General features: G+C 34.7%; 2 protein-coding genes across 3 annotated transcripts; one reads left to right on the plus strand and one right to left on the minus strand.

Moving 5' to 3' along the window:
- The first annotated feature begins 1,511 nt into the window (after positions 1–1,511).
- LOC129806262 (sterol carrier protein 2) lies at positions 1,512–11,091 on the plus strand. Its single transcript, XM_055854728.1, has 3 exons — positions 1,512–1,753; positions 7,621–9,019; positions 10,740–11,091. Exons 1-3 carry the CDS (start codon positions 1,709–1,711, stop codon positions 10,928–10,930), a joined length of 1,635 nt encoding a protein of 544 aa, XP_055710703.1. The 5' UTR covers positions 1,512–1,708; the 3' UTR covers positions 10,931–11,091.
- Positions 10,939–20,284, minus strand: LOC129806263 (UDP-glycosyltransferase UGT5-like). 2 transcript variants are annotated; one of them, XM_055854730.1, is made up of 4 exons: positions 20,115–20,284; positions 14,904–15,156; positions 13,741–14,768; positions 10,939–11,380 (listed from the first exon to the last, which is right to left on the minus strand). In XM_055854730.1, exons 2-4 carry the CDS (start codon positions 15,153–15,155, stop codon positions 11,089–11,091), a joined length of 1,572 nt encoding a protein of 523 aa, XP_055710705.1. In that variant the 5' UTR covers position 15,156; positions 20,115–20,284; the 3' UTR covers positions 10,939–11,088. The 2 variants fall into 2 exon arrangements, with proteins under 2 accessions (XP_055710705.1, XP_055710704.1); XM_055854729.1 differs by having other exon boundaries at positions 19,860–20,258.
- Positions 20,285–21,139: the final 855 nt, after the last annotated feature.

Here is a 21,139-nt window from a genome sequence, read left to right on the forward strand (position 1 = left end):
AAAAATTTAATTTTAATCAGTTGAAAATCAATTTTGAACGGTAAAAAATATTAACTTTGACCAATAAACTATTTATGTCGGAAAAAACTTAATTTTCATCAGTAAAAAAAAATCAATAAAAATAATTAATAAAAATATTTTTTTACGCACGGGAAAATTCATACGATAGAAATTTCTATCTAATTAATTAATTAAATTAAATTAAATTTGGTCAGCGGATTTAGTTTGCAACACGTTTCAGAGAGAAAGCGATATGAATTTTGATTTCATGAAATTTTTCTAAGGCAAAAGGTGTGCCAGAAGCATTAGGTGTCTCAGATGGTGCTAGTTAAAACGATTTTGACTGCTTTGGAATTTACCAGCAATTTATTTATTTAAATCTCCGCCACATTTTAGATCGAGAAAATTTCATGACATCAAAATTAATATCATTTCCTTCTCAAATGTTTTTATATAAATGTATATCTCATTCTTTCGTACTCAAAATTTGATTAAACTAAATTTAATTTTGTGTGATGTTCAAAAGAGGATGAGTTCGAAAGAGTGGGAAAGACATATGAATATCGTTTGAGAAAGAAAGAGATGTGAATTTCGATTACATGAAATTTTCTTGAAACAAATTAGATTTTTTTGTGATTCAAATTGATTTTTTACTGACCAAACTGTCTATTTTAATATCTAATGTACTTGTTTATGCCTCCGGCATACCTTTTGGGTTGATAAAATTTCATGAAATCAAAATTCGCGTTACTTTCTTTCTCTTTCTTTTCTATCCCAATTTTTCGTACAGAAAATTGGATTTAACTAAATTTAGCGTGGTCTTCAAAAGAAGAAGAAGAGTCCAAAAGAATAGGATACACAGATGCAAAATTTTTAGACGGGAAGAGGATGTGAATTTTGACTTTATGAAATTTTACCGATGTAAAAGGCGTGCTAAACTCATCAAATTTGAAATTTTATGGTTCCGGCACATTCTTTAGGTCAGGGAAAATTTCATGTAGTCAAAATTCATACCCCTTTCATAAAAGAGCATATTATCTATCCCACTTTTTTGCACTCTTCTTTTTCTTTTGAACATCACAACTAAATCAAATTAGTTCAATCTAATTTTAAGACCAAAAGATTAGGATAGACATGCAAATCTTTTGAGAATGAACAGGACGCGAATTTTGATTTCATGAAATTATACCGTGCTTAAATGGTGTGCCAGAAGCATTATAGACTAAACCTATTTTTGTACTAACCAAATTTGAATTCTCACTGATTTATATTTAAATATTTTCTTACTTAATGCATAACCCATTCGGCCTCAATTAAAAATATTTTTGGTTAATCTAAGCCCAGATAATCTTAAGATAATTGAGTTTCTTTCCCATCAAATTTGGAATATGCAAATTCGATTGTCAGTTGAATTTTGGGTGCAAAGGATCGTGTCGAACAGATATTTAGTTAGATGGTCGAAATTCAAATTGTTCAGAATGGGCAAAAAGCGCGGGATTGGAATGGAATTCAATGCTAGGAGCGCTACCTCGCGGATTTAGCGCGATACAGAGCCGACATTCCAAAATCCAAGTTGGAAGCAGTGTTTTTGTTCGCCGATAAAACCTTCTTCTCGGGCAGATATTTCGCAAGAGTGAAAGTGAGAAAGAGTGCCAGTTTGTTCCCAAGAAGTTCCTTGGAGTGTTGTTGATCATTAGAAGCTGCAGAAATGGGTGCCACAAAGGTGTACGTGATCGGATGCGGAATGACAAAGGTCAGTAGATTTCTTTCCTGGTGCTAAGTGATGATTCCTTTGCAGAATTTGTGATTCTTGCGTGACCCAGACATTCTATTCTTTCAAGATTTCTAAAAAAAATTAAAAATATTTTTTTGATGAATGAAATATTCTGGGACACGCACAGAGTAAACTTTAGTCGATGGATGATGTTGCAACAATATGCACTTCAATTGAGATTCATGTTTTCCATGAAATTTCGCAAGTTTTCTTCAGTTGTGAACTTTGGTCTGTTCATGGGAGTGCAATTACTCTTTTTGCAATATTATCTTAATTTACACAATAAAATAATTATGGGAATAGTGAGTTTTTTAAAGACATGAAAATAAAAACGTTTTATTTTTTAATTCGGATGAAGTATATGGATAAGGTGAAAAATTCCTAAAATGAGAGTTGTTTTTTTTTTAATTTTAAGAAATGTAAATAAATTTCAGCAAAACAAACACAAGCTCCTCAACTGCTTTCGTATATTCATAAATACATTTTATAATTCCTCAGAAGTTATTGATCGCTACTCTGATAAGAAATAATAATGTCGCAATATTTTGACTTGTATTTTTTGAGATTGCTGATAATGTTTTGATATTCTTATGCAGAGAACGGTTTTAGAGTTATGCGACCTTCAGACTTTTTTTGTTTATGATCGTCTTTCTGCTCAAACCTCTTAAAATTAAAAGAAAAAAAGATCAGCAGAGACACGTTCCAATAAAAGCATAAAAATGCGTCGTTAAGTTTTTATTGTACGCTAATTTGCTTAAAGTTTTTCTTGTTGCTTTTTTTGTAAATGCGAAGAAAAATAAAACAATTTGAGGTAGCATGTAGGGGGAGGCTTTGATCGTTCGCACATACGCTACCTTCAGACACTTCATATTTCTCCCATATTCCTTTATGAATCTCACATATGGCTATATATTGTAATAGCTAACCTTAAATCCCATCTTTCCTGAAAAAATTGAGAGTCTAATCCTTTTTTCCTAGTTTCAGGAAACAAAAAATAAAAACAGGTCCAAAACTGTAATTTTGCTGTGCAATATTTCATACGATTGTGCAGAATTAATATCACTTTTCTGAAAAACTACTATCACAAAGGGTAGAAGGGTTATTAGGAATCAGATTTATGTAAAAATCTTTTAGGCTGAACAGGCACTTTTTGTGGGTGGAACAAAATTCACAAACTTGACTCAGATTCATCGATCGCACATAGAAGACTGCTTCTTTCAGATATTTTCCAGGAAACTTCATTTTAGATACGATCCCTCATATTCACATCTATTGTAATCTACCGATTTGATCCACCACTAAAAAGGAAAACTTAAAAATCGTAAAGTTGATAAACAAGAAGTAATTTGACTCAAATAGGCTGCAGTTGAGTAATTATTAAGCAATTTTGCATTTCTTTGATATAAAAATATTTTTCAAGCTTGCACAAACTGAATGTGCAATGAAAGAATCACATCTGCAATAAGCTCATACAGTTTACAACTGTTTTTTTTGACAATCTTTGACATAACCTCACTTTTGTGTTGTTTTTAATGTCAAAGAAAAAAATTGTCTGTGAGAGACTGTTTTGTGAAAATTTTGCCCTGTTCACCCTCTGAAGCTCAATCTCTGTGCTAAATCCTGATTCCTGTAGCTGTAGGGATATAGAAATCTTCAATAATGCGCATTCAAACGTTTTTGTGCATATCCGGCTCCGTGGAGGAATGGTGGAATCTTGTGTGGTCTTCTCGCTTGCAGAGTTTTAGTCAATTTTTAGCTTTAAAAACTTATTGATTCGTGTAAATTTGGTGATATTTGGACTTTTTAAGAAAGTATTCATCAGATTTAACCGTTTCGGGAGTGAAATTCTCGTAGAACCAATCAAAAAAATGGTTTTTAATGTCAATAAAACATCTCTCAGAAAAGTTCCAAAAAAGTGATATTAAAATGTTTTATTCTATATAAAAATGGTTTAATCAAGTAGATTAGAGTTCCCTTTAAACAATGATGTGCAACTTTTAGTGTCCGGTGCAAAATTTACGGTGAAAATGGGGTGTTCAATGATGGCGTGAATCGTGTGCGATAATAGAAACTTGATTCATCTATCGGATAAATCGCCATTAAATTTTCATTTTCCTCTGGAGGAAAATCTAAGGATTTCCTGGAATTTTGTTTGGTGGGATTATAAACCTTATAAGTAAGACATTTTTTTGGCATAGTTGGAGAATCCATACAGTTTGCATGGTAGTCAGAAAAAATCACTGAACTTGAACATCATTTTTGTATGCGAAAGTTCAAAGCCTCCCCCTATCATAGATAAAAATAGCTTTTCTGGTTTGTGTCTCAACTAAAATAAATTTTAAAAGAAAATTTAAAGAGTGCTCTTTTGGAATTTTCCTAATCTTATGGCTCCTTTATACTTTATCTGAACACTTTCAAGTTTTTCTCAATTGTAGATCGTTCGTGGACATGACGCTCTTGTTCTTTAGACATTGTACAACCTAGAATTTGTGTATTAAAAAAAAAGAAGAGGTGGACGATATTAGAAGCGTTGAATAGAAAAACTAATCAACTTGAGGAACTTACCTCTTTATCTACAGAATCAGTCACTAATCACAGTGGACAGAATCTAATTTATTATTTGGAAACATAAGTTCTTTTACATTTTTTGGGAAGCTCTTTCCACTCTGAAATTCCAATAAATATTCAGATATTTAGAAAGAAGATAATATTAATTAAAATATTCGAAGATACCGCAATTTCCAGATTTTGGCTTTCGGGATTTTGGCCCATTCGGGATTTTGGCTTTCGGGATTTTGCCCGGGACCCGTTCCCTTATAGGGGCATGTAGCATGGTTCGCACACAGTAAACTTCCAAACGATGCGAATTATCTCTTTGTTTGTAAAGAGATAGTTCGTCATTTCTAAAGTTCTCTACACACTGGGTACAATTTTTATCAAAAATTGCTTCTTTTTTTAAAGGAAACTGCCTGTAATACTGTAGGTAGAAACGTCATAATTCTGTAAATTTTCAAGATCGAAAAAGACCATGTGATACGGCAAAATAAAACCTAAAAACCTAAAAAAAATTGCATACATCCAAGTGATTTTTTTATCGAAAAAACATCGTAAAAGATGCAAGTTATTTTTGGAGCTAAAAATCGTAATTGATAAGAAATTAGAGCAGTTAAGCCATATGGCTAAGTCTTAGGTCTGAATTAGTTATAGAGACGAGAGTATAGGTGCATTTTCAAGATACTGATATAAAATTAAAAAAAAATGTTGGGACCCAGAAGATAAACATTTGGAGTCCTTGTAAAAAGGCCTTTATCCTTCTGATAAATCGCTGTTTTAACAAGAAATTATGGAAGAACTGCTAAAGTGATCTTGATGAGATTTGGTATAGGGTCAGTGTATTACTTAAACTTTTTATTTATTCATATCACCCCCTCCCTCCACCCTCCTTTCTGGTAGCCCTAATACAAAATGAGAGCATTTCATCTCATAACTCCTTTCTGATAAAAAATAGAAACCAGAATGGATTTGGAGGAAGGGGGTGGTATGAATAAATAAAAAGTTTAAATCATACACTAACCCTATACCGAATTTCATTAAGATCACTTTAGCAGTTTTTTCGTAATTGGTTGTCAAAACAGCGATTTATCGAAAGGATAAAGGTCTTTTTACAAAGACTCCAAGCACTCATCGTTCTGGGTTCCGGCATTTTTTTTTTAGTCTTATATCAGTATCTTGAAAATGCACCTACTCTCGTTTGTGGCAATTCCAGGACCAGCGCCCAAAGTTTTGATCATTCTCCTTTTTGTGGCTGTCGCCAGTTCTAGAGGTCAAACGGTTAGAGATACCGACTTGGGATCTTCGGGGAACCCCATAAGTCGGCCCAAGGGTCGTTAACATACGCTTCATATCGCCCCCTTCCATTTTAGAGATTATCCAGGCGGAAATTCGACCATGTACGAAAATACTATTGAAATATTCCTAATAACGGTCTTTCAAGGTCAAAAGTTAAAAAGGCTCTAGAAGCACATGTATCAAGTGGATGGGTCATGTTTCGGCTCGTAGGAAAGGTCTTGGAATTTCAAATGAAACTGAACCGATTGCAATCTTTTCTGAAGCGGTACATTACCGGTTTTATTCCAAATTCAAATTTTATTCCAAATTCAAGTATATTGATCCTAAGGTGTATCTTGTGCACTGTTATAAGTGATTCAGTGTTATAAATCGGTTCGAAACGGTTCTAAACCGGTAATTTTCGCCCGAAAATCAATTCTATTACTTTTAAAACAATTTTTGGGGATGTTTTGAGTGATTTATGAATCAGTTTAAAGCGGTTGACAACCCATCGGTTTGAGGGGTTTGAGGTATAGCATCTAAGTTACAAGTTCGAGCACTTTGCAAATCCTGGGACGCTTTGCCACCCTTTTTTTGCAAATGCAATCACTCACAAGATCAAAGGCAATTTAATCAGGGGCCTATCGACATTTCATTTTTCCATACGTTTTTGCATAGAGGCACTGAAGACTGTTGGCAAGTTTTTTCCTAAAAAGAATTGACTTATCAGTGTGATATATTTTGAAATCGTGCATTAAAAGCTATCTAAAAATACGTATGTCATAATGCTCGCCTAAATAATACAAGAACTACGAGCAAATTTGTTTAAGTCGCGGTGCAATAGCTGCAAAATTTTTACAAGGAAAAGTGAAAAATAGCTTCACTTTTTATTACCGTTGATGAGGCCCTGATTTAATACTTTTCTATTTGATGAATTTCCTCCTCTAATGATGTACGTTTCATAATTTTTTTTCAAGCTCAGTAACTCGAGAAATCCCTCTTTAGAGATGTTTATCATGAGCGCGAAAGCTTTTTCCAGAAGTGAACTCATTAATTAGGTTTTTATCCACTTGAATTTATTTTCATTTCTTTAAAAATCTAAAGTTTTTTTTAGCATGAAAGAAAAACTATTAGGGTAAGTGTGCCAAATTTCGGCATAGTTGTGTGCAAGCGCCAAAGTCTCAAGTTTGAAATGTAATATCTTTAATAGAAATTGATTTTTTTCATTCCTTCTACTTTAGGAGTGTTGCTTAGAACTTTGTAGACAGTTTATCGTCTTTATTTACTTTAAAATCGTTCTTAATACATTTTAAAATGTATAAAAATGTAGACATAGCTCTTGTGCCCTATTTCGGCCACCTTCATTCTCATAGTTCCTTGCCCTTCAGGAATTCTTCCAATGTCTTTTTCACGTCATCTTGTTTGTCAAAGCTACAATTTTGTTATTCTTTTGCATTGTATAATCTCTAGAGTATGTAAAAACTAAAAAATCATGGAAATTCGAGGAACAAAAAAGGTGGTCGGAATTACAAGCTGGCCGGCATTTGGCACACTTACTCTAATAGGCCATAAAATTAAAATTTTAGGCTGATCATAAAAAAGTAACAGATTTCGCGACAATTTTTTTTGCAATAAATTCTGCTTGAGTAGACATTAGGTCAGTCTTTACAAATTGTAGTGTTTGTGTGAATTGCAAAATTTATTTTTTTTTGTCAATGTTGCAATTTTCATGAATATTGAAAGACTTTTCCGAACATTTGACCAAATGAGTGGGAATTTTATTGTAGCGTGAATAGCAATAGTCATGCTAAAAAAAAAAGTGTGTACAGGGAGTGAAAGATAGGGAATTTTATCACCTCGCGACTGAAGTGCCTTGTTATAAAAGCACTTTTTCCATCGACTAAAGTTCACGTCATGAGATTAAATTATCTCAGAACACAAACAAATAATCTCTGTAGATAGATTATTATTGTACTTGTGCGTTTTTTTACTGACTTTGATATCTTGGGGTTTGTTAGTTCGAGAAGCCGGGAAAACGGCAGAACTTTGATTATCCGGACATGGCCAAAGAGGCTGTCCAGAAGGCTCTGGCTGATGCTAAAGTGGATTATTCGGCTATTAAGCAGGCTTTTGTGGGATTTGTCTATGGGGATTCATGCAGTGGCCAGAGAGCTCTGTATGATATTGGCATGACTGGAATCCCAATTTACAATGTCAATAATAATTGTTCCACGGGATCCAGTGCACTGTTTCTGGCTAAGCAACTTGTTGAATCTGGGGTGATTGATTGTGCTCTGGCATTGGGATTTGAGAAGATGGAAAGGGGATCCCTGAGTGCTAAATATTTTGACAGAGCCAATCCCAGTGAGAAATTGGTTGAAGTGATGGGTGGTCTGCATGATATCACAGGATCTCCCATCACAGCTCAATTCTTTGGGAATGCTGGACTTGAGCATATGAAGAAATTTGGCACAAAACCTGAACATTTTGCCAAAATTGCCTACAAAAATCACAAACATTCCGTCAACAATCCCTACTCTCAGTTCCAAGATGAATACACCCTGGAGCAAATTATGAAATCCCCATCAGTCCATGGGTACCTCACGAAGCTCCAATGCTGTCCAACGAGCGATGGAGCTGCTGCCTGTGTCCTGGCCTCAGAGGAATTTGTCAAGCGTCATGGGCTAGAAGCTAATGCCATTGAGATTGTTGGCATGGAAATGGCCACAGATCTGCCCTCGACGCACACAGAGAAGAGCATGATGAAAGTTGTTGGTTACGATATGACACGCTTTGCTGCCCAGAAACTCTTTGACAAATCAGGATTCAAGCCGACAGATGTGCAAGTTGTTGAGCTGCATGATTGCTTCTCAGCCAATGAGTTAATCACCTACGAAGCCCTTGGACTCTGTCCACCAGGAAAAGCTGGAGAATTGATTGACAGAGGAGATAATACCTACGGTGGAAAGTACGTAATCAATCCCAGTGGAGGATTGATCTCCAAAGGACATCCTCTGGGAGCTACAGGTTTAGCTCAATGCTCAGAATTGTGCTGGCAATTGCGAGGAGAAGCAGGAAAGCGTCAAGTTAAGGATGTCAGACTTGCATTGCAGCACAATCTGGGACTCGGAGGAGCTGTTGTGGTATCCCTCTACAGGAAGGGTTTCCAAACAGGTCAGCAAGGCTCCTCCGGGAACACAGGATCCGGTGGGAGAATTAAGGGAAATCCCGATGGCTTCAAGGTGTCTCCGTACATGGAATTCCTGAGTCAGGCCATGGAGGAGGATGAGGAGAATCTGGTGGAGAAATTCCGTGGAGTTTATGGCTTTAAGGTGACTGGAGGACCAAATGGTCAGGAAGGATATTGGATTATTGATGCAAAGCAGGGAAAAGGAACTGTGATCTACAATGGAAGTCGTAAGTGCTTTTATACTAATCCTTTCCTGATATATTACTGAATTTATTAAGCTCCTCCCAAAAATAGTTTTAAGTCCCGCCCATTCAGAAGATGTGATTAATTAACCCATTCAGTCAATGTACCAGAAATACTTGAGATAGAATGTTCATATTTTGGGATTAGTTTCCTACAGGTTAATAGATGACTTTTTTTCGAAAAGAAATTTTTTTTTATCTATTATGGGGGCGCGGGGTGCCGCCCTCAAACACACGTCTTAACGGTCACTGAATTTAAATTCTGTTCATTAATTCATTACAAACTCTATTGATTTAGATAGAATAACTATCCAAGAAAACACATTGGCAACCAGAATTCAAATCAGGAAAAAAGATGAAGGTCAATTTTAACAAATTCGACGAGATGTCGCATTTTCCGTCCGCCATTTTGAGCAAAATTTTTGCATGACTTCACGTGAAGCGAGAAAAGAACAACAAAATGTATTCCCATCTCTGTCGGGCTATTTTTTCCAAGTAATTGAAGGACTAAAGTAACTAAAAATCCATTCCCGACAGAAACTCGAATATCAATTGCCCTGGAATAAATCATCTAAAATCACTCAATTTGCGTATGATGTATAATACCATGGTAAGGAATGGGTTAAGAGTTTTTGAATATTTTTATTTTGATTTTGAAAACTTTATGACGAGAACCTGAATTCATATTAGAAATCTTAATTGAAATGACCAAGTCGACGATGCCCCGCCCTCTCAAATGCCACGCCCACTACAAACTACAAGTATTCATTGCTTCTACCTCAAGGCTTCTGACTTTGATCTACTGCCATTTTTAGAAGAAGTTTTGATCAAGAAAAAACAATTCCTTGATACTACGATACGATCTCAGATAAGCTTTGCCGTTACTTAAAGCCTTTGGAGAATAATCCCCTCCCCTTTTTTTTTAAATTTGAAGTATAAAATGCATGAAAGAAAATAATTTCAAACGATTTCTATCAAATTTCAATCAATTTACCTTTATACCAATTTCAACTAATTTTCCGCTCATTTTTTTTCAAGAAAAGGTCTAATTTATTTTTTATAGTTCTCCTAGAATATTTTAAAGGCTTTCAAGCTAGCTCAAGATCATCAAAATCGGTCTAAGATCGGGAAAATCTTTCAAAAATGCATCTGAAATTCTCTTTGAAGCAAGTTTTATACCAGTTTCAACCAATTTTCTGATCATTTTCTTCAAGAAAAGGTCCGATTTGTTTTTTCTAGGTCTCTTGGGATATTTTTAAAGCCCTCTAACGAGCTTAAGGTAATCAAAATCGGTTTAAAATTGAAAAAATCTTCCAAAAATACATCTGAAATTCTCTTTGAAGCAAGTTTTATCCCAGTTTCAACAAACTTTCTGATAATTTTCATCAAGAAAAGGTCCAATTTGTTTTTTTATAGGTTTTTCGCATTGGTTTCTTTTTAATGTACTAACGATCACAGGGGGCGTGGTCTGTTTTCTTTATTATTTATTATGAGGATTAATTGATGTTTAATCACGATTAATTTAATAATTTTTTTTTTTGTATTTTGATGGCGTTATTGAATGTCTCTGAAAAAAAAACCTTTGAAACTTTCTACATTGAACTTCTGAAGGGGGCGTGGCCTAATGTGTCTGTAGGCGGAGCTTTTTTTAAATAGGAAATTACGGAGTTGAAGAATAGTTTTTTGATTGTTTGATTTCTTGCAGAAAAATGCGATGTTACCATCATTATCAATGACAATGATGTCACTGATCTTCTTTCCGGAAACCTGAATCCGCAGAAGGCTTTTATGACGGGAAAACTGAAGATTCAGGGCAATATGGGCCTGGCCATGAAACTGGTGGAACTTCAGAAGATTGGTCTGCAGAAGTTGGGCCAGATGAAGTCAAAACTTTAATCTGGGAATTTGTTGATTTTATCTACTAAAATTTCTTTTTTATTTCGGTATGAATGGTAAGTAATTTTTATCTACTCAAGCGCAGGGATAGGATGATTCACAAAATGCATCGAGGTTATTATTTTTTTGTACAAAATAAACTTGCAATTTGTGGTGGTTCAGTTTTGTTTGATTTTCTGGGTGGGGACTTGGGTTTTGCTGGTGAATCCGAAGAGGAGACGTCGGATGAACCAAATCCAACCACTGAGGAAGATCAGGAGGCCCAGAAGGAGGGTGGCGATTACGTCTAGGGAGTGATAGATGTACCAGGGAAGATCGATACTGTGAGATCTGGCTAGAGGAGCTCCTCCTGTCTTTATCACATGTTCAGCCCACCAGACAGCCGTCTCCAGGGGGTTCCTGGGGCGATTTCTGTAGGAGTATGAGACTCTCTTGGCATTGGCTAGGTAACTGTGGAGAAAAGATTGAAGGTGTTCAAGATAATCTGCTTTGAAGTTTCCTTCGAATACTGTATCTGACGCAGTTGTATATTCTCTTCAGTTTCTTCCGGTGTTCGTCAGAGGATTGCCTTCTTCTCAAATCAAAGACTAAAAGTTTTTCACCAAAGCTTTCAACCCTATGGACTCTGATAAGATTCCGTTCACAGAGGAATAAAAGGAGAAAAAGACTGAGGACCACAGTTGGAACAAAACCATCTGAAGAGGAAGCAGCAAACAAAGAATAAAATTATATTAAGAAAAAGTAATAGCAAAAATTCCCATATATTATTACCGGAAATCAATACCTCTTACCGTTTGGCAGCTAAGATGGTGAAAATTTGAAAAAGAATCGATTGTGAAAACTCTCTCTTGGAGTTCGAGGAGTTAAGAGACGTATAGCTCAATCATAAAACGGATAAAATTGTGCTGAAAATCCGTACGGTTTCCAATAATAAAATGATTAAGATTATGCTGAAGACACACACAGCTTTTAATAATAAAATGGTTAAGATTATATTGAAAACGCACGCAGCCTAATAATAATAGAATGGCTAAAATTGTGCAGAAAACACGTACAAGTAATCATAAAACTGTTAAGATCGAGCTGAAAACACAAACAGCTGAACCAGAAAACGCTGCAGGTTGTAAGAAGAAACCTCGCCATTTATTATTGAGCTGTGCGTGTTTTAAACGCAATCTTAAGCATTTAGTCTTTTATTCGGGATTACTTTGACTGTTAGACTGTTCAATAATCCTCATTTTTATACTTTTTTTTTTGATCGTTTAATACGTGCAAACTATAAACATCCAAAAATTTCATGAAGCTTGGTCGTTTTTGTGTCTTCCAAAACCATCGCGAAAAGCTATTCACTTTTAGCCCCCAAAATTAGGGTACCACCTTAAGCAAAAAAAAAGGTACAACATTTAGACTACATTTACGAAATTTTCATTACTAATAAAAATCCAGGCGTTGAGGCCTAGTTTTCAAAGTCTTTTTTGAAAAGTAACATTTACTTTACGGTCGAATATATTCATCTGAAGTACAAAAAAACAAATATTTCCTGTTGGCAGTTGAACTTTTACATGAAAGAATTTTTTTTGTTCCCCTGATCACAATTTATTTTACAAGACAAAATTTGATATTATACGCGGAAAATAGTAATTTTTGTTCACTCCCAGAATTTTGAATTTTGGTTTCCCAAAAACCTTTCGTTAAAGCACGAATTTAATTCATTACCTAATAGGAAATATTTTTTTATTTTTTAATGTCAGCTGAATTATGAGAAATTTTGCCCAACATACAGTTAGTTTTTTTTTGTTCAAAGGAAAACTTACTTTACGTGTATAATGGAAATTTCAAAAATATAGTTTAAATTTTGTACTTTTACATAAAAAACTTGAACTAAATTAAGTTTTATTATCCTGCATAATTAATATGCATAGTTAGTCCTGTTACATCAAGTAATGTAACTTTTAAAACTAAAAATTAAAAAAAAGTAAAATTCTTAGCGCGGACTTGGCTTTATTTTTTAGAATTAATTTTCTTGATTATTGTCTGATTTATCTCGGCATAAAGGTTCCCAAAATGGCTTAAGAGTAAAACAATGAATTTTCGGATAAAAACTATCGGTTATAAATCGGTTTTTTACCGGTGCATAACCGATTGGAATCGATTCAGTTTTGTCGGAAATTCCAAGACCTTTTCAACGAGCCCAAACATGACACTATTCGGTTTATAAATGCGCTCTCTAGAGCCTTTTTAGTATTTGACCTTGAAAACCCGGTTTTAGAAATAGTTCAACGGTATTTTCGTGCATAGGCGAATGTCCGGCCAGGTAATATCTAGAACATATACAAAAATTAACAAAATCGCTCGAAGCGTTTTCGAGTAATCTCAAAAACATGTTTTTGGAGGGGTAGGGGAGCGGTGGGGGGAAAATTATGGGCATGTTATCGATCCTTGGGTCGACTTATGGGGGGGGGGGTCCTTCTTAGGTCCCAAGTCGCTATCTCTAACCATTTGCCCTATTAAATATGATTTGTTGGTGCTCAAGCGCCCTATGTACGTGTTACCACCCTTTCCCCTATAATTTTTTTTAATTTTCATGCCCAAAAATGAATTCAGAGACCCCAAATTACCTATATATGACCTTCTTGCCTCAGAGTTAGGGTTTTGGCCCCATTTTGTATGGAGCGGCCCCACTGTGCACTGAGGAAGACCCATACCGAGGGTTAAAAGCTTTGGAGAAAAACTTTTAGTCTTTGATTTGAGAAGAAGGCAATCCTCTGACGAACACCGGAAGAAATTTGAAGTTTCCTTGGTGAATTTACCTGGGATCTAAGGTTGTTTGGAGAGCTCTGTGGACGGTTTCTTTGGAGATTTCTTCGTAAGGGAGCACAACTCCCATTCCTCGGTGTTTCAGGGAAGCTGCATTGAAGAACTGATCCCCATACATTGGAGTAGCAATCACTGGGACTCCGCAATATGCTGCCTCTGAAGATCCCAAGAGTCCTCCATGAGCCATAAAGACCCGAACCTTGGGATGACAGAGAACATCTCGCTGTGGCATCCATTTCCGGATGAATACATTGTCAGGTTTATTGGGAATGGTGTCATTCTCCCACTTCCAGAGAACCTTCTGTGGCTGCATGGCCAGAGCCTGCAGAATTCCGTCTCTCTTGGCAGCTGGGAGAGTGTCAGCTTTGATCATCGATCCCCAACTGATATAAATGACCCCATTGTCTGCACTGTCCAGGAAGTTTTTCAGTTCGGCATCTAGCTTGGAGTCGAGAGTGTTTTTGTGGGAACTGAACAGATAAACTCCTCCAATTTCCACCACGGATGGCGGTAGGGGTTTAGTTCCGCTCAGGGAATGGTGAGTGTTCACCATGATGAGACTGGTACGTTTGGCTAGTTCTCCAACGTCCGGAATCCCAGGTCCGAGGTATTCTTCTATAAGGGAATTCGCGGCGCGATTGTTGAAGAAGCGATAGGCAAGTTTGAAGGATTGCAGAGTGATCCAATTGCCCAGACGCTCAGCGAAGGACATATCCTCGCTGTAGCCCATAAATAGGGCCGGGATGTAGGAGGGAAAATTGGGCATTCCGACACGATCGAGATGCCAGGGCATCAGTGTACAGCTGCTGAGGCCGATAAAGGGAACATTTAGCTTATGAGCAATTGCCAGCATGCAATCTGTATTGAAGAATTCCGTGATAACCAGGTCAAAAGTCTCCCCAGATGCCAGAATATTCTTCAGGGCAGTAGAATTGAGGGTTTTCTGGCAACTCCCAACTCCCCATTCGTACAGCATGAAGAATTCGAGAAAGTGATTGTACGGTCGACGATTTTCGAAGAGCTGGGAAGAAGAAAGAGGAGAAAAAGTTCATTAACCGGCCAATGCACCCATTATTGGAGAAAAATTGCGCAATGGCAATCATTCATCTTCGAGAATGAAGAAATAGTGGCTCAAAGTATGCCAGAGATAGTTTACCGCCAAATCCATTGCATTCATCAGGCTTTTGTGCTCATCGATGACCAGGACACGGAGTCCGGTAATGTTGCTGCGCTCAGGGAAGTGACTGAGTACTGTGACCTCGTGACCTGCTTCTGCGAGGGCTTTCATGATGGGCTGGAATATTTGATAGTGACTCTCACCAGCGTGAGGGAACAGTCCTAATATCCGGAAGCTATGAGATAGATGGAGGGACATCACAACAGCAAGCACAGCCAGAAATCGAGACATTCTGTTCAGGGAATTAAAAATAAATAAATTAATTAACAAGGGAAGGCTATCAAGCTTCACGCAACTCTGCCTTCGAACACTTTACATTTTTCTTGCTAAAATTAAGTCAGTTTCATTAAAGGAATATGGGAAAAATATGGAGTGTACGAAGCCAGATTGTGTGCGAAACTTGAAAGACTTCATCTAGATTAATTTCCGAGAATAAAAAAATGATGAATTCAGAGTTATTTTTCTTATTCGGTGTTCTTTTTTATCTGATATTTTTTACAATCTCAACTTTAGTGGTTTTTTTTTATTTGTTTCTAAACAAAAATAGCAACAATCTTAGAAGTGTGGTTCATTTAACGGCGCAATAAAAGAAACTTGAACGTACAAATGAAACGTACTTCGAACGTACTTCGAAATGATTCAATTTAAGGATTTTGCAATGTAGAGGCTGATGCGACAGTCTAACTCATGCTTAACTTTCATTAATTTCTTTAGGATAATCAATTTCTACGAATTATAGTAAGGTGGGTTAACTGGATCGTTTTCTATAGAGTGCTACTTAAACGCTTATTTTTGGACTGATGAATTTTTTTTTACTTCTTCTAAATCCATAGAATAGGTTAATCTAATCTAATCCAAATAGGTTACATTGTTAAAAAATATCACCTACTAATTTATTGAACAAGAATGCTTAAATCTCTAAAATAAATATTATATATAGTCATTCGAGGAGAGTTGGAACAGTGGGAGAGATGGACCACTGCGCCTCCTGCCTACACCCTACGCACGATCTCTACCTCATTTGGTCTATTTGTGCCCTTCAACATTCTAATGAAAACCCCCAAGTTACAGCTTTTTACTTTTAAAATTGTACGAGAAAATTGAAATTGAATTTTTTGGATGTGTGAAAAATGGCCAAAAAATTTTTATTTCGCCATAAGAATACGTGTATTTGGGGGTTGAGGAGAGATGGAACTTAATAGTTTTGGCAACACTTCCGGTGTGAATTTTGGTCAATGTTCTTCAAAATTTTTTCAAGTAAATCTTAGAAATTATTTTCCCTAAATTTCTGGTAAGACTGACTTGATACACTCAGCGAAATTGCAATCGAAGTATATGAGCCATATACTTATTCCACAAAATAAATCATTTATACTGAAAAAATAAAATAAACTCCAATAAATTCAATGAAATAGTGTTCATGTCTAAAATCACTTCCCTCTTATTCTAAATTAATAAAATAAACCATAAATATTTTGCTAAAATTAGGGGTGTTCCATCTCACCCGCACATTTTTTGAGTGCCTCAAAATGCAACTTTTTTTTAAATCTAATTTTTCGAAATGACTATTTTCATATAGGCTTTTCTAATATTGATATCTTAAATTTAGAGTCTTCAAATGATAAACCAGTGAGATTTGTCTTTGCCTCGCATTCAAAACGTATCCTCAATATTGAATATAAAAAAGGTGTTCCATCTCTCCTCGAATGACTATATATCATTTGTTATAAATTTATATGATTTATTTAAAGACCGCACGTGATTAACTTAATTTCTGACCTGAAGAAGTTCAAAGTGAATTGATTTCTGGACATTTATTTTATTAATAAAATTTTTTGCACAGTTATTACTTTAGATGGTACGATGGTACAAATCCTTATGCTCTAGACACACTTTCGACTTAAGCGAGAGACGGCTTAATGTAATTATAACCAAAATAATAAAAAGATTACATTTCCATCAGTTTGTGACTAATTAGTTACTTGGCTTAAGCCAAGAAATGGTTTAGTTAGTAGGAAACTAATGGGAATCTAGTTAAATCACTATTTTGATTATAATTACGTTAAGCCGTTTTTTGGTTTAAGTCGTAAGTCTGTCTAGCTCTAGGGAATTACTCCTTCATGTAGTTGATTTTCATTTCATGTTAAACTTCCACAAATTAGATTAAACCTTTATTCTGAAAATATCATTACTTTAACTCAAAAGAGTGCCTTAATCATATTTTTAATTAATTATTGCTTTTTAAGGGGTTACGTGGGTCAAAATAGATTAAAAAAAACAGCATATCGTATCGTATTTATTTTTCTCTATTTTTTATTATATAATATATATATATATATATATATATATATATATATATATATATACACCACAATATATTTATAGGTAAACTGGGCAGGAAGAAGAGGGTATTAAATATCACAGAATCCTATCACAGAGAGTTTATTGTTTACCACAGGTAATTCTCCACATATATATATATTATATATAAATATATCTCTATTATATTTCCCTCTATTTTTTTTTAGAATAATAAAAAAATTAATTCCTGCTCTTAGACATATAAAAGGACATTTAAACTATATTTTCTGAAATTTTCATTTAAAAATTTTAAAAATTCAGCCTCTGGGATTTGATTTTCGGAGACCTTTTTGAAAGAATATACTTTTCTGTGGAAAATGTTTCTCGGAATTGGTTCATCTGAAATCAAGAAACCAAATACTTCCTGTTAGCTGATGAGTTAAATTAGTCCTTGAACAAAGGATTTAAAAAAAATAAATAAAATGTGAATCTTTGGGAGGATTTCATACAAAAAAATACAATTTTTGACGTGTCGTGCACCACGTGTCGTCTTGTAGAATAACTTGTGATCAAGTAAACATAAAATCCTTCGTTCAAGGACTAGTTCAACTTATTGGCTAACAGGAAATATTTATTTTTTGGATTTCACATGAACCAATTCCGAGAAAGCTGTCCACCGAAAAATATGTTTTTCTCAAAGAAAAAAAAATTCCAAAAATCAGGCACTAGGGGAAAGTGACCTGCCTTTGAATGCGACAGCCTTTGAATCTTTCAATTTTTCTCTTATTTTACAAAATAAAAACACTATTCTCTAAATCTAAACTATAGGCAATACAACTAACTATTTTCTATTAACTTCGATTAACGAAATAGAATTTTGCTTTGGGAAATAAGAGAAAAAAATAAATGTACAGAGGCTGCCGTATTCAGGCAGACCACTTTCCCCTAATAGCTAAATTTTTAAATTTTTAAAATGAAAATTTTCAGAAAATATTGTTTAAATATGGTACTTTTATATGCCTCTAGGAATTTGAATATAAATTTTCTTTTATTATGCTGAAATTTTAGTCTTATTGACCCACGTAACCCCTTAAGTAGTTTATTGGTATTATTTTATTGCTCAAACTCAAAGAGACAGGAATATTGCAATCCACTTCTTCATTCACCCAGCTTTCAAGGTTAGAGGTCAAACAGAAGGAGGTATATACTTTTGGTTTCCGATGACCCCCTTGATTAAATCTTAAAATAGTGATGGGTTTTCTCCGCTTTTGGGATTTTGAGAGGGAAAATTGCATGACACGAAGGTCGGAAGTTTTATTTTTAATCCTTCTAAGTATAAATCATTATATCACTGAGAGAAATCCGAAAAAGTTAAAATAACATTCCGGAAATGTTTATTTTACCTTGGAGTATTGATCCGAAATCTGTGTAAATATTATGCTTTTTAAGTGTATTAGGGGTTAAAGTTACACTTTTCATGTTAATTTTACCCTTAAAAAGGTGTAAAATTAACATAAAAAATGTTATTATATTTTTACATATGAAAAGTCTTAGTTATGAGGAAAAAAAGTTAATCGCACTCTCGTGTTTTTTCTCAGTGTATTAATCAATCAGATGAAAGACAATTTACAATCTGCAAAACTATCACTCATTCTGATAATGCAAATTGTAGAAAAATTGCAAGTTTTCATATTAATTTGTTTTTGTTTATCGAATTTTCAGAACCGTTTTAATTAACAATTTTTTTCCTGATGTTTGTTAATTTTTTTCTGCATAATCACTAAAATCACTTTGTCATCGTGACAATTAATTTTGTAATTTGCGTGTTTGTAGTTAAATTGTAGAGAAGCATTTCTTAGAATCATTTCTTCTTTTTTGTGTGCACTATTTCTCAGCATGATGCTTTACAACTGCTGTATACATAGAATACTATGGTATTGAACTGTTAAGTCAGGTTTTTTTGCAAACACTTTTCCTGATACTAGGAATTTTAAACACAATACCAAAAGGAGTAAAGCAGATAGTAAATTTCTGGGAAACCGGGGAAACCACTGAAATCACCTGTTGCAGGTGTTTGATTTTTTTTTAAACCTGTGTCAGTATTTTAGGCACGATTCTGTAAGTTCTGTTGGGATAATTGATTAGCTCGGAAATAGGTAGTTTGTCCGCTCGGGAAGCACACACAATCACACACTAAATAATTGCACCAAGAATCCGAAGTTGATTTCTCAAGTTGTGAATTAACAACAAGTTGTGATTTGGATCCCCTACTCTAACAATAAAAATCTCTACCATGGGAAACGCTCTTGGATAGGTCACGGTGACAAAATTTCAATTGAATTCAAATTGAGCACGATTCATCTCAAGAAGCTATTACTCAATATTTTTTTTTTAATTCTTCCACTGATATTTTTCTTTCATTCACAAAATGTATTATGCTTCTCTCAGTTGTACTAATACGACTATCGTAGTTTTGTGTGTTTGTTTTTGAAATGAGATATAAATAAAATAGTCTTGGCATTTGGAAAAGAATATACGCGGCGAAAAACCATCACATTTTCGAAAGGAATTTGTGTGGCAAGTGTTTTTTTCTCCTCTTCTTCCAACTCACAAAATTACAAACGAAATATTCACCTTTTGAAAACTTTTCTACGAAACTGCAAACAGAAAAAAATTTCACTGATTTGCAAAGCACTCAACACTTCTTATACCCTTGAATGGTTCTTTCGAAATATTGGGAAAAATAGTTCCATAAGTTTTTCTTGACTTTGCGCAGGTTAATTGTGCATTTGGTTTTTTTTCTGGCCAGGAAATTTTAGTGATTTCTTATCGACATCCAAATTGGGTCATCGCTCTGAGAGTTATGTAAAAGAAATTAATGACACCTACTTGTCTAATTTACAACACACACTCTCTTGGGACTATGTTGTTTTTTTTCAAGGAAAATTTAGAAGATCTTCACTTGTTGCACCTCAAACATTGATCCGATCCTCACATTCACTGTGAGAGATTCGAATGGACTGAAGAGATCTGCCGCGATAACGAGGCTCTGACCGTTCAGGAAGGCGGGAATTTCTCATAAGTTCATTTCTCTCTTCTAGCTTAGGGCGCTGCCTTGTGGGAAAAATATGAATTTTACAATTTTAGGGTTTCAAAATTTCATGAAAATTAAATTCATGAAATTTTCCCACACAATTTCATAACTTTCGTCAGGTAATATTTCAATAAGTTCATAAAGCATAAAAGTATCACTTCAAAATCAAAACGTAATTAAAATTGTTTAAAATAAGTCAGGACTCATGAACGTTTTATGTAAATTTTAGTTTAAAGCGGTCTTTGGAGTAAAGCGAATTTGGCCTAATCATCTAATCTTAAGTCAGATTTTTTTCAAATATCTTGCATGATAAGAAATTAGAGAAGTTAAGCCACACGGCTAAGGTTTTAGGTTTGAAGCTTAGATTAGATTGGTTTCCGAAAGATCTTAAATTCTTAAACAATAGATAATTGCGGCATTTTTTCAAAATCTAATAGAACAATTACTTGTAATACATCATACTAAAGGAACATTTTTCTAAATATGTAGGCTCTCAAAAGAGGAGCTCAGAGCAAAAAAACACTATTTTAATAGGGAAATGTATAAAGTCTAAACGTTTAAGCTATATGGATAAGCCTTAGGTCTGACACCTGTATAATCTGTTTTTAATTTATAAATCAATGAAACCTTTAATAATATAGTAGACTCTCGCTCAATCAGCTCTTTTTCAATTGGCCGAAAAATTTTGTTGGCAATTTTCACGTTTAATTATGAAGCAAATTTGCTCAAATTCGCGGTAGTTCCTCTTTGTCATGATTCTTTATAATTGAGCGCTTTTTGTGGAATTTACAAAGGCTTTGACGCCCAAATCTATCGATAA

Source organism: Phlebotomus papatasi, chromosome 3 (genome assembly GCF_024763615.1).
Source record: "Phlebotomus papatasi isolate M1 chromosome 3, Ppap_2.1, whole genome shotgun sequence".
NCBI classification, from domain to species: domain Eukaryota; kingdom Metazoa; phylum Arthropoda; class Insecta; order Diptera; family Psychodidae; genus Phlebotomus; species Phlebotomus papatasi.

Excerpts from the sequence above, each read along its gene's own strand:
- LOC129806262 (XM_055854728.1), top strand. The coding sequence starts at position 1,709 with ATGGGTGCCACAAAGGTGTACGTGATCGGATGCGGAATGACAAAG. Across the intron at positions 1,754-7,620 it reads TCGGATGCGGAATGACAAAG|TTCGAGAAGCCGGGAAAACG; the intron begins GTCAGTAGATTT and ends GGGGTTTGTTAG. Across the intron at positions 9,020-10,739 it reads TGTGATCTACAATGGAAGTC|AAAAATGCGATGTTACCATC; the intron begins GTAAGTGCTTTT and ends GATTTCTTGCAG.
- LOC129806263 (XM_055854730.1), bottom strand. The coding sequence starts at position 15,155 with ATGTCTCGATTTCTGGCTGTGCTTGCTGTTGTGATGTCCCTCCATCTA. Across the intron at positions 14,769-14,903 it reads TGAATGCAATGGATTTGGCG|CTCTTCGAAAATCGTCGACC; the intron begins GTAAACTATCTC and ends TCTTCTTCCCAG. Across the intron at positions 11,381-13,740 it reads CAAACAACCTTAGATCCCAG|TTACCTAGCCAATGCCAAGA; the intron begins GTAAATTCACCA and ends TTTTCTCCACAG.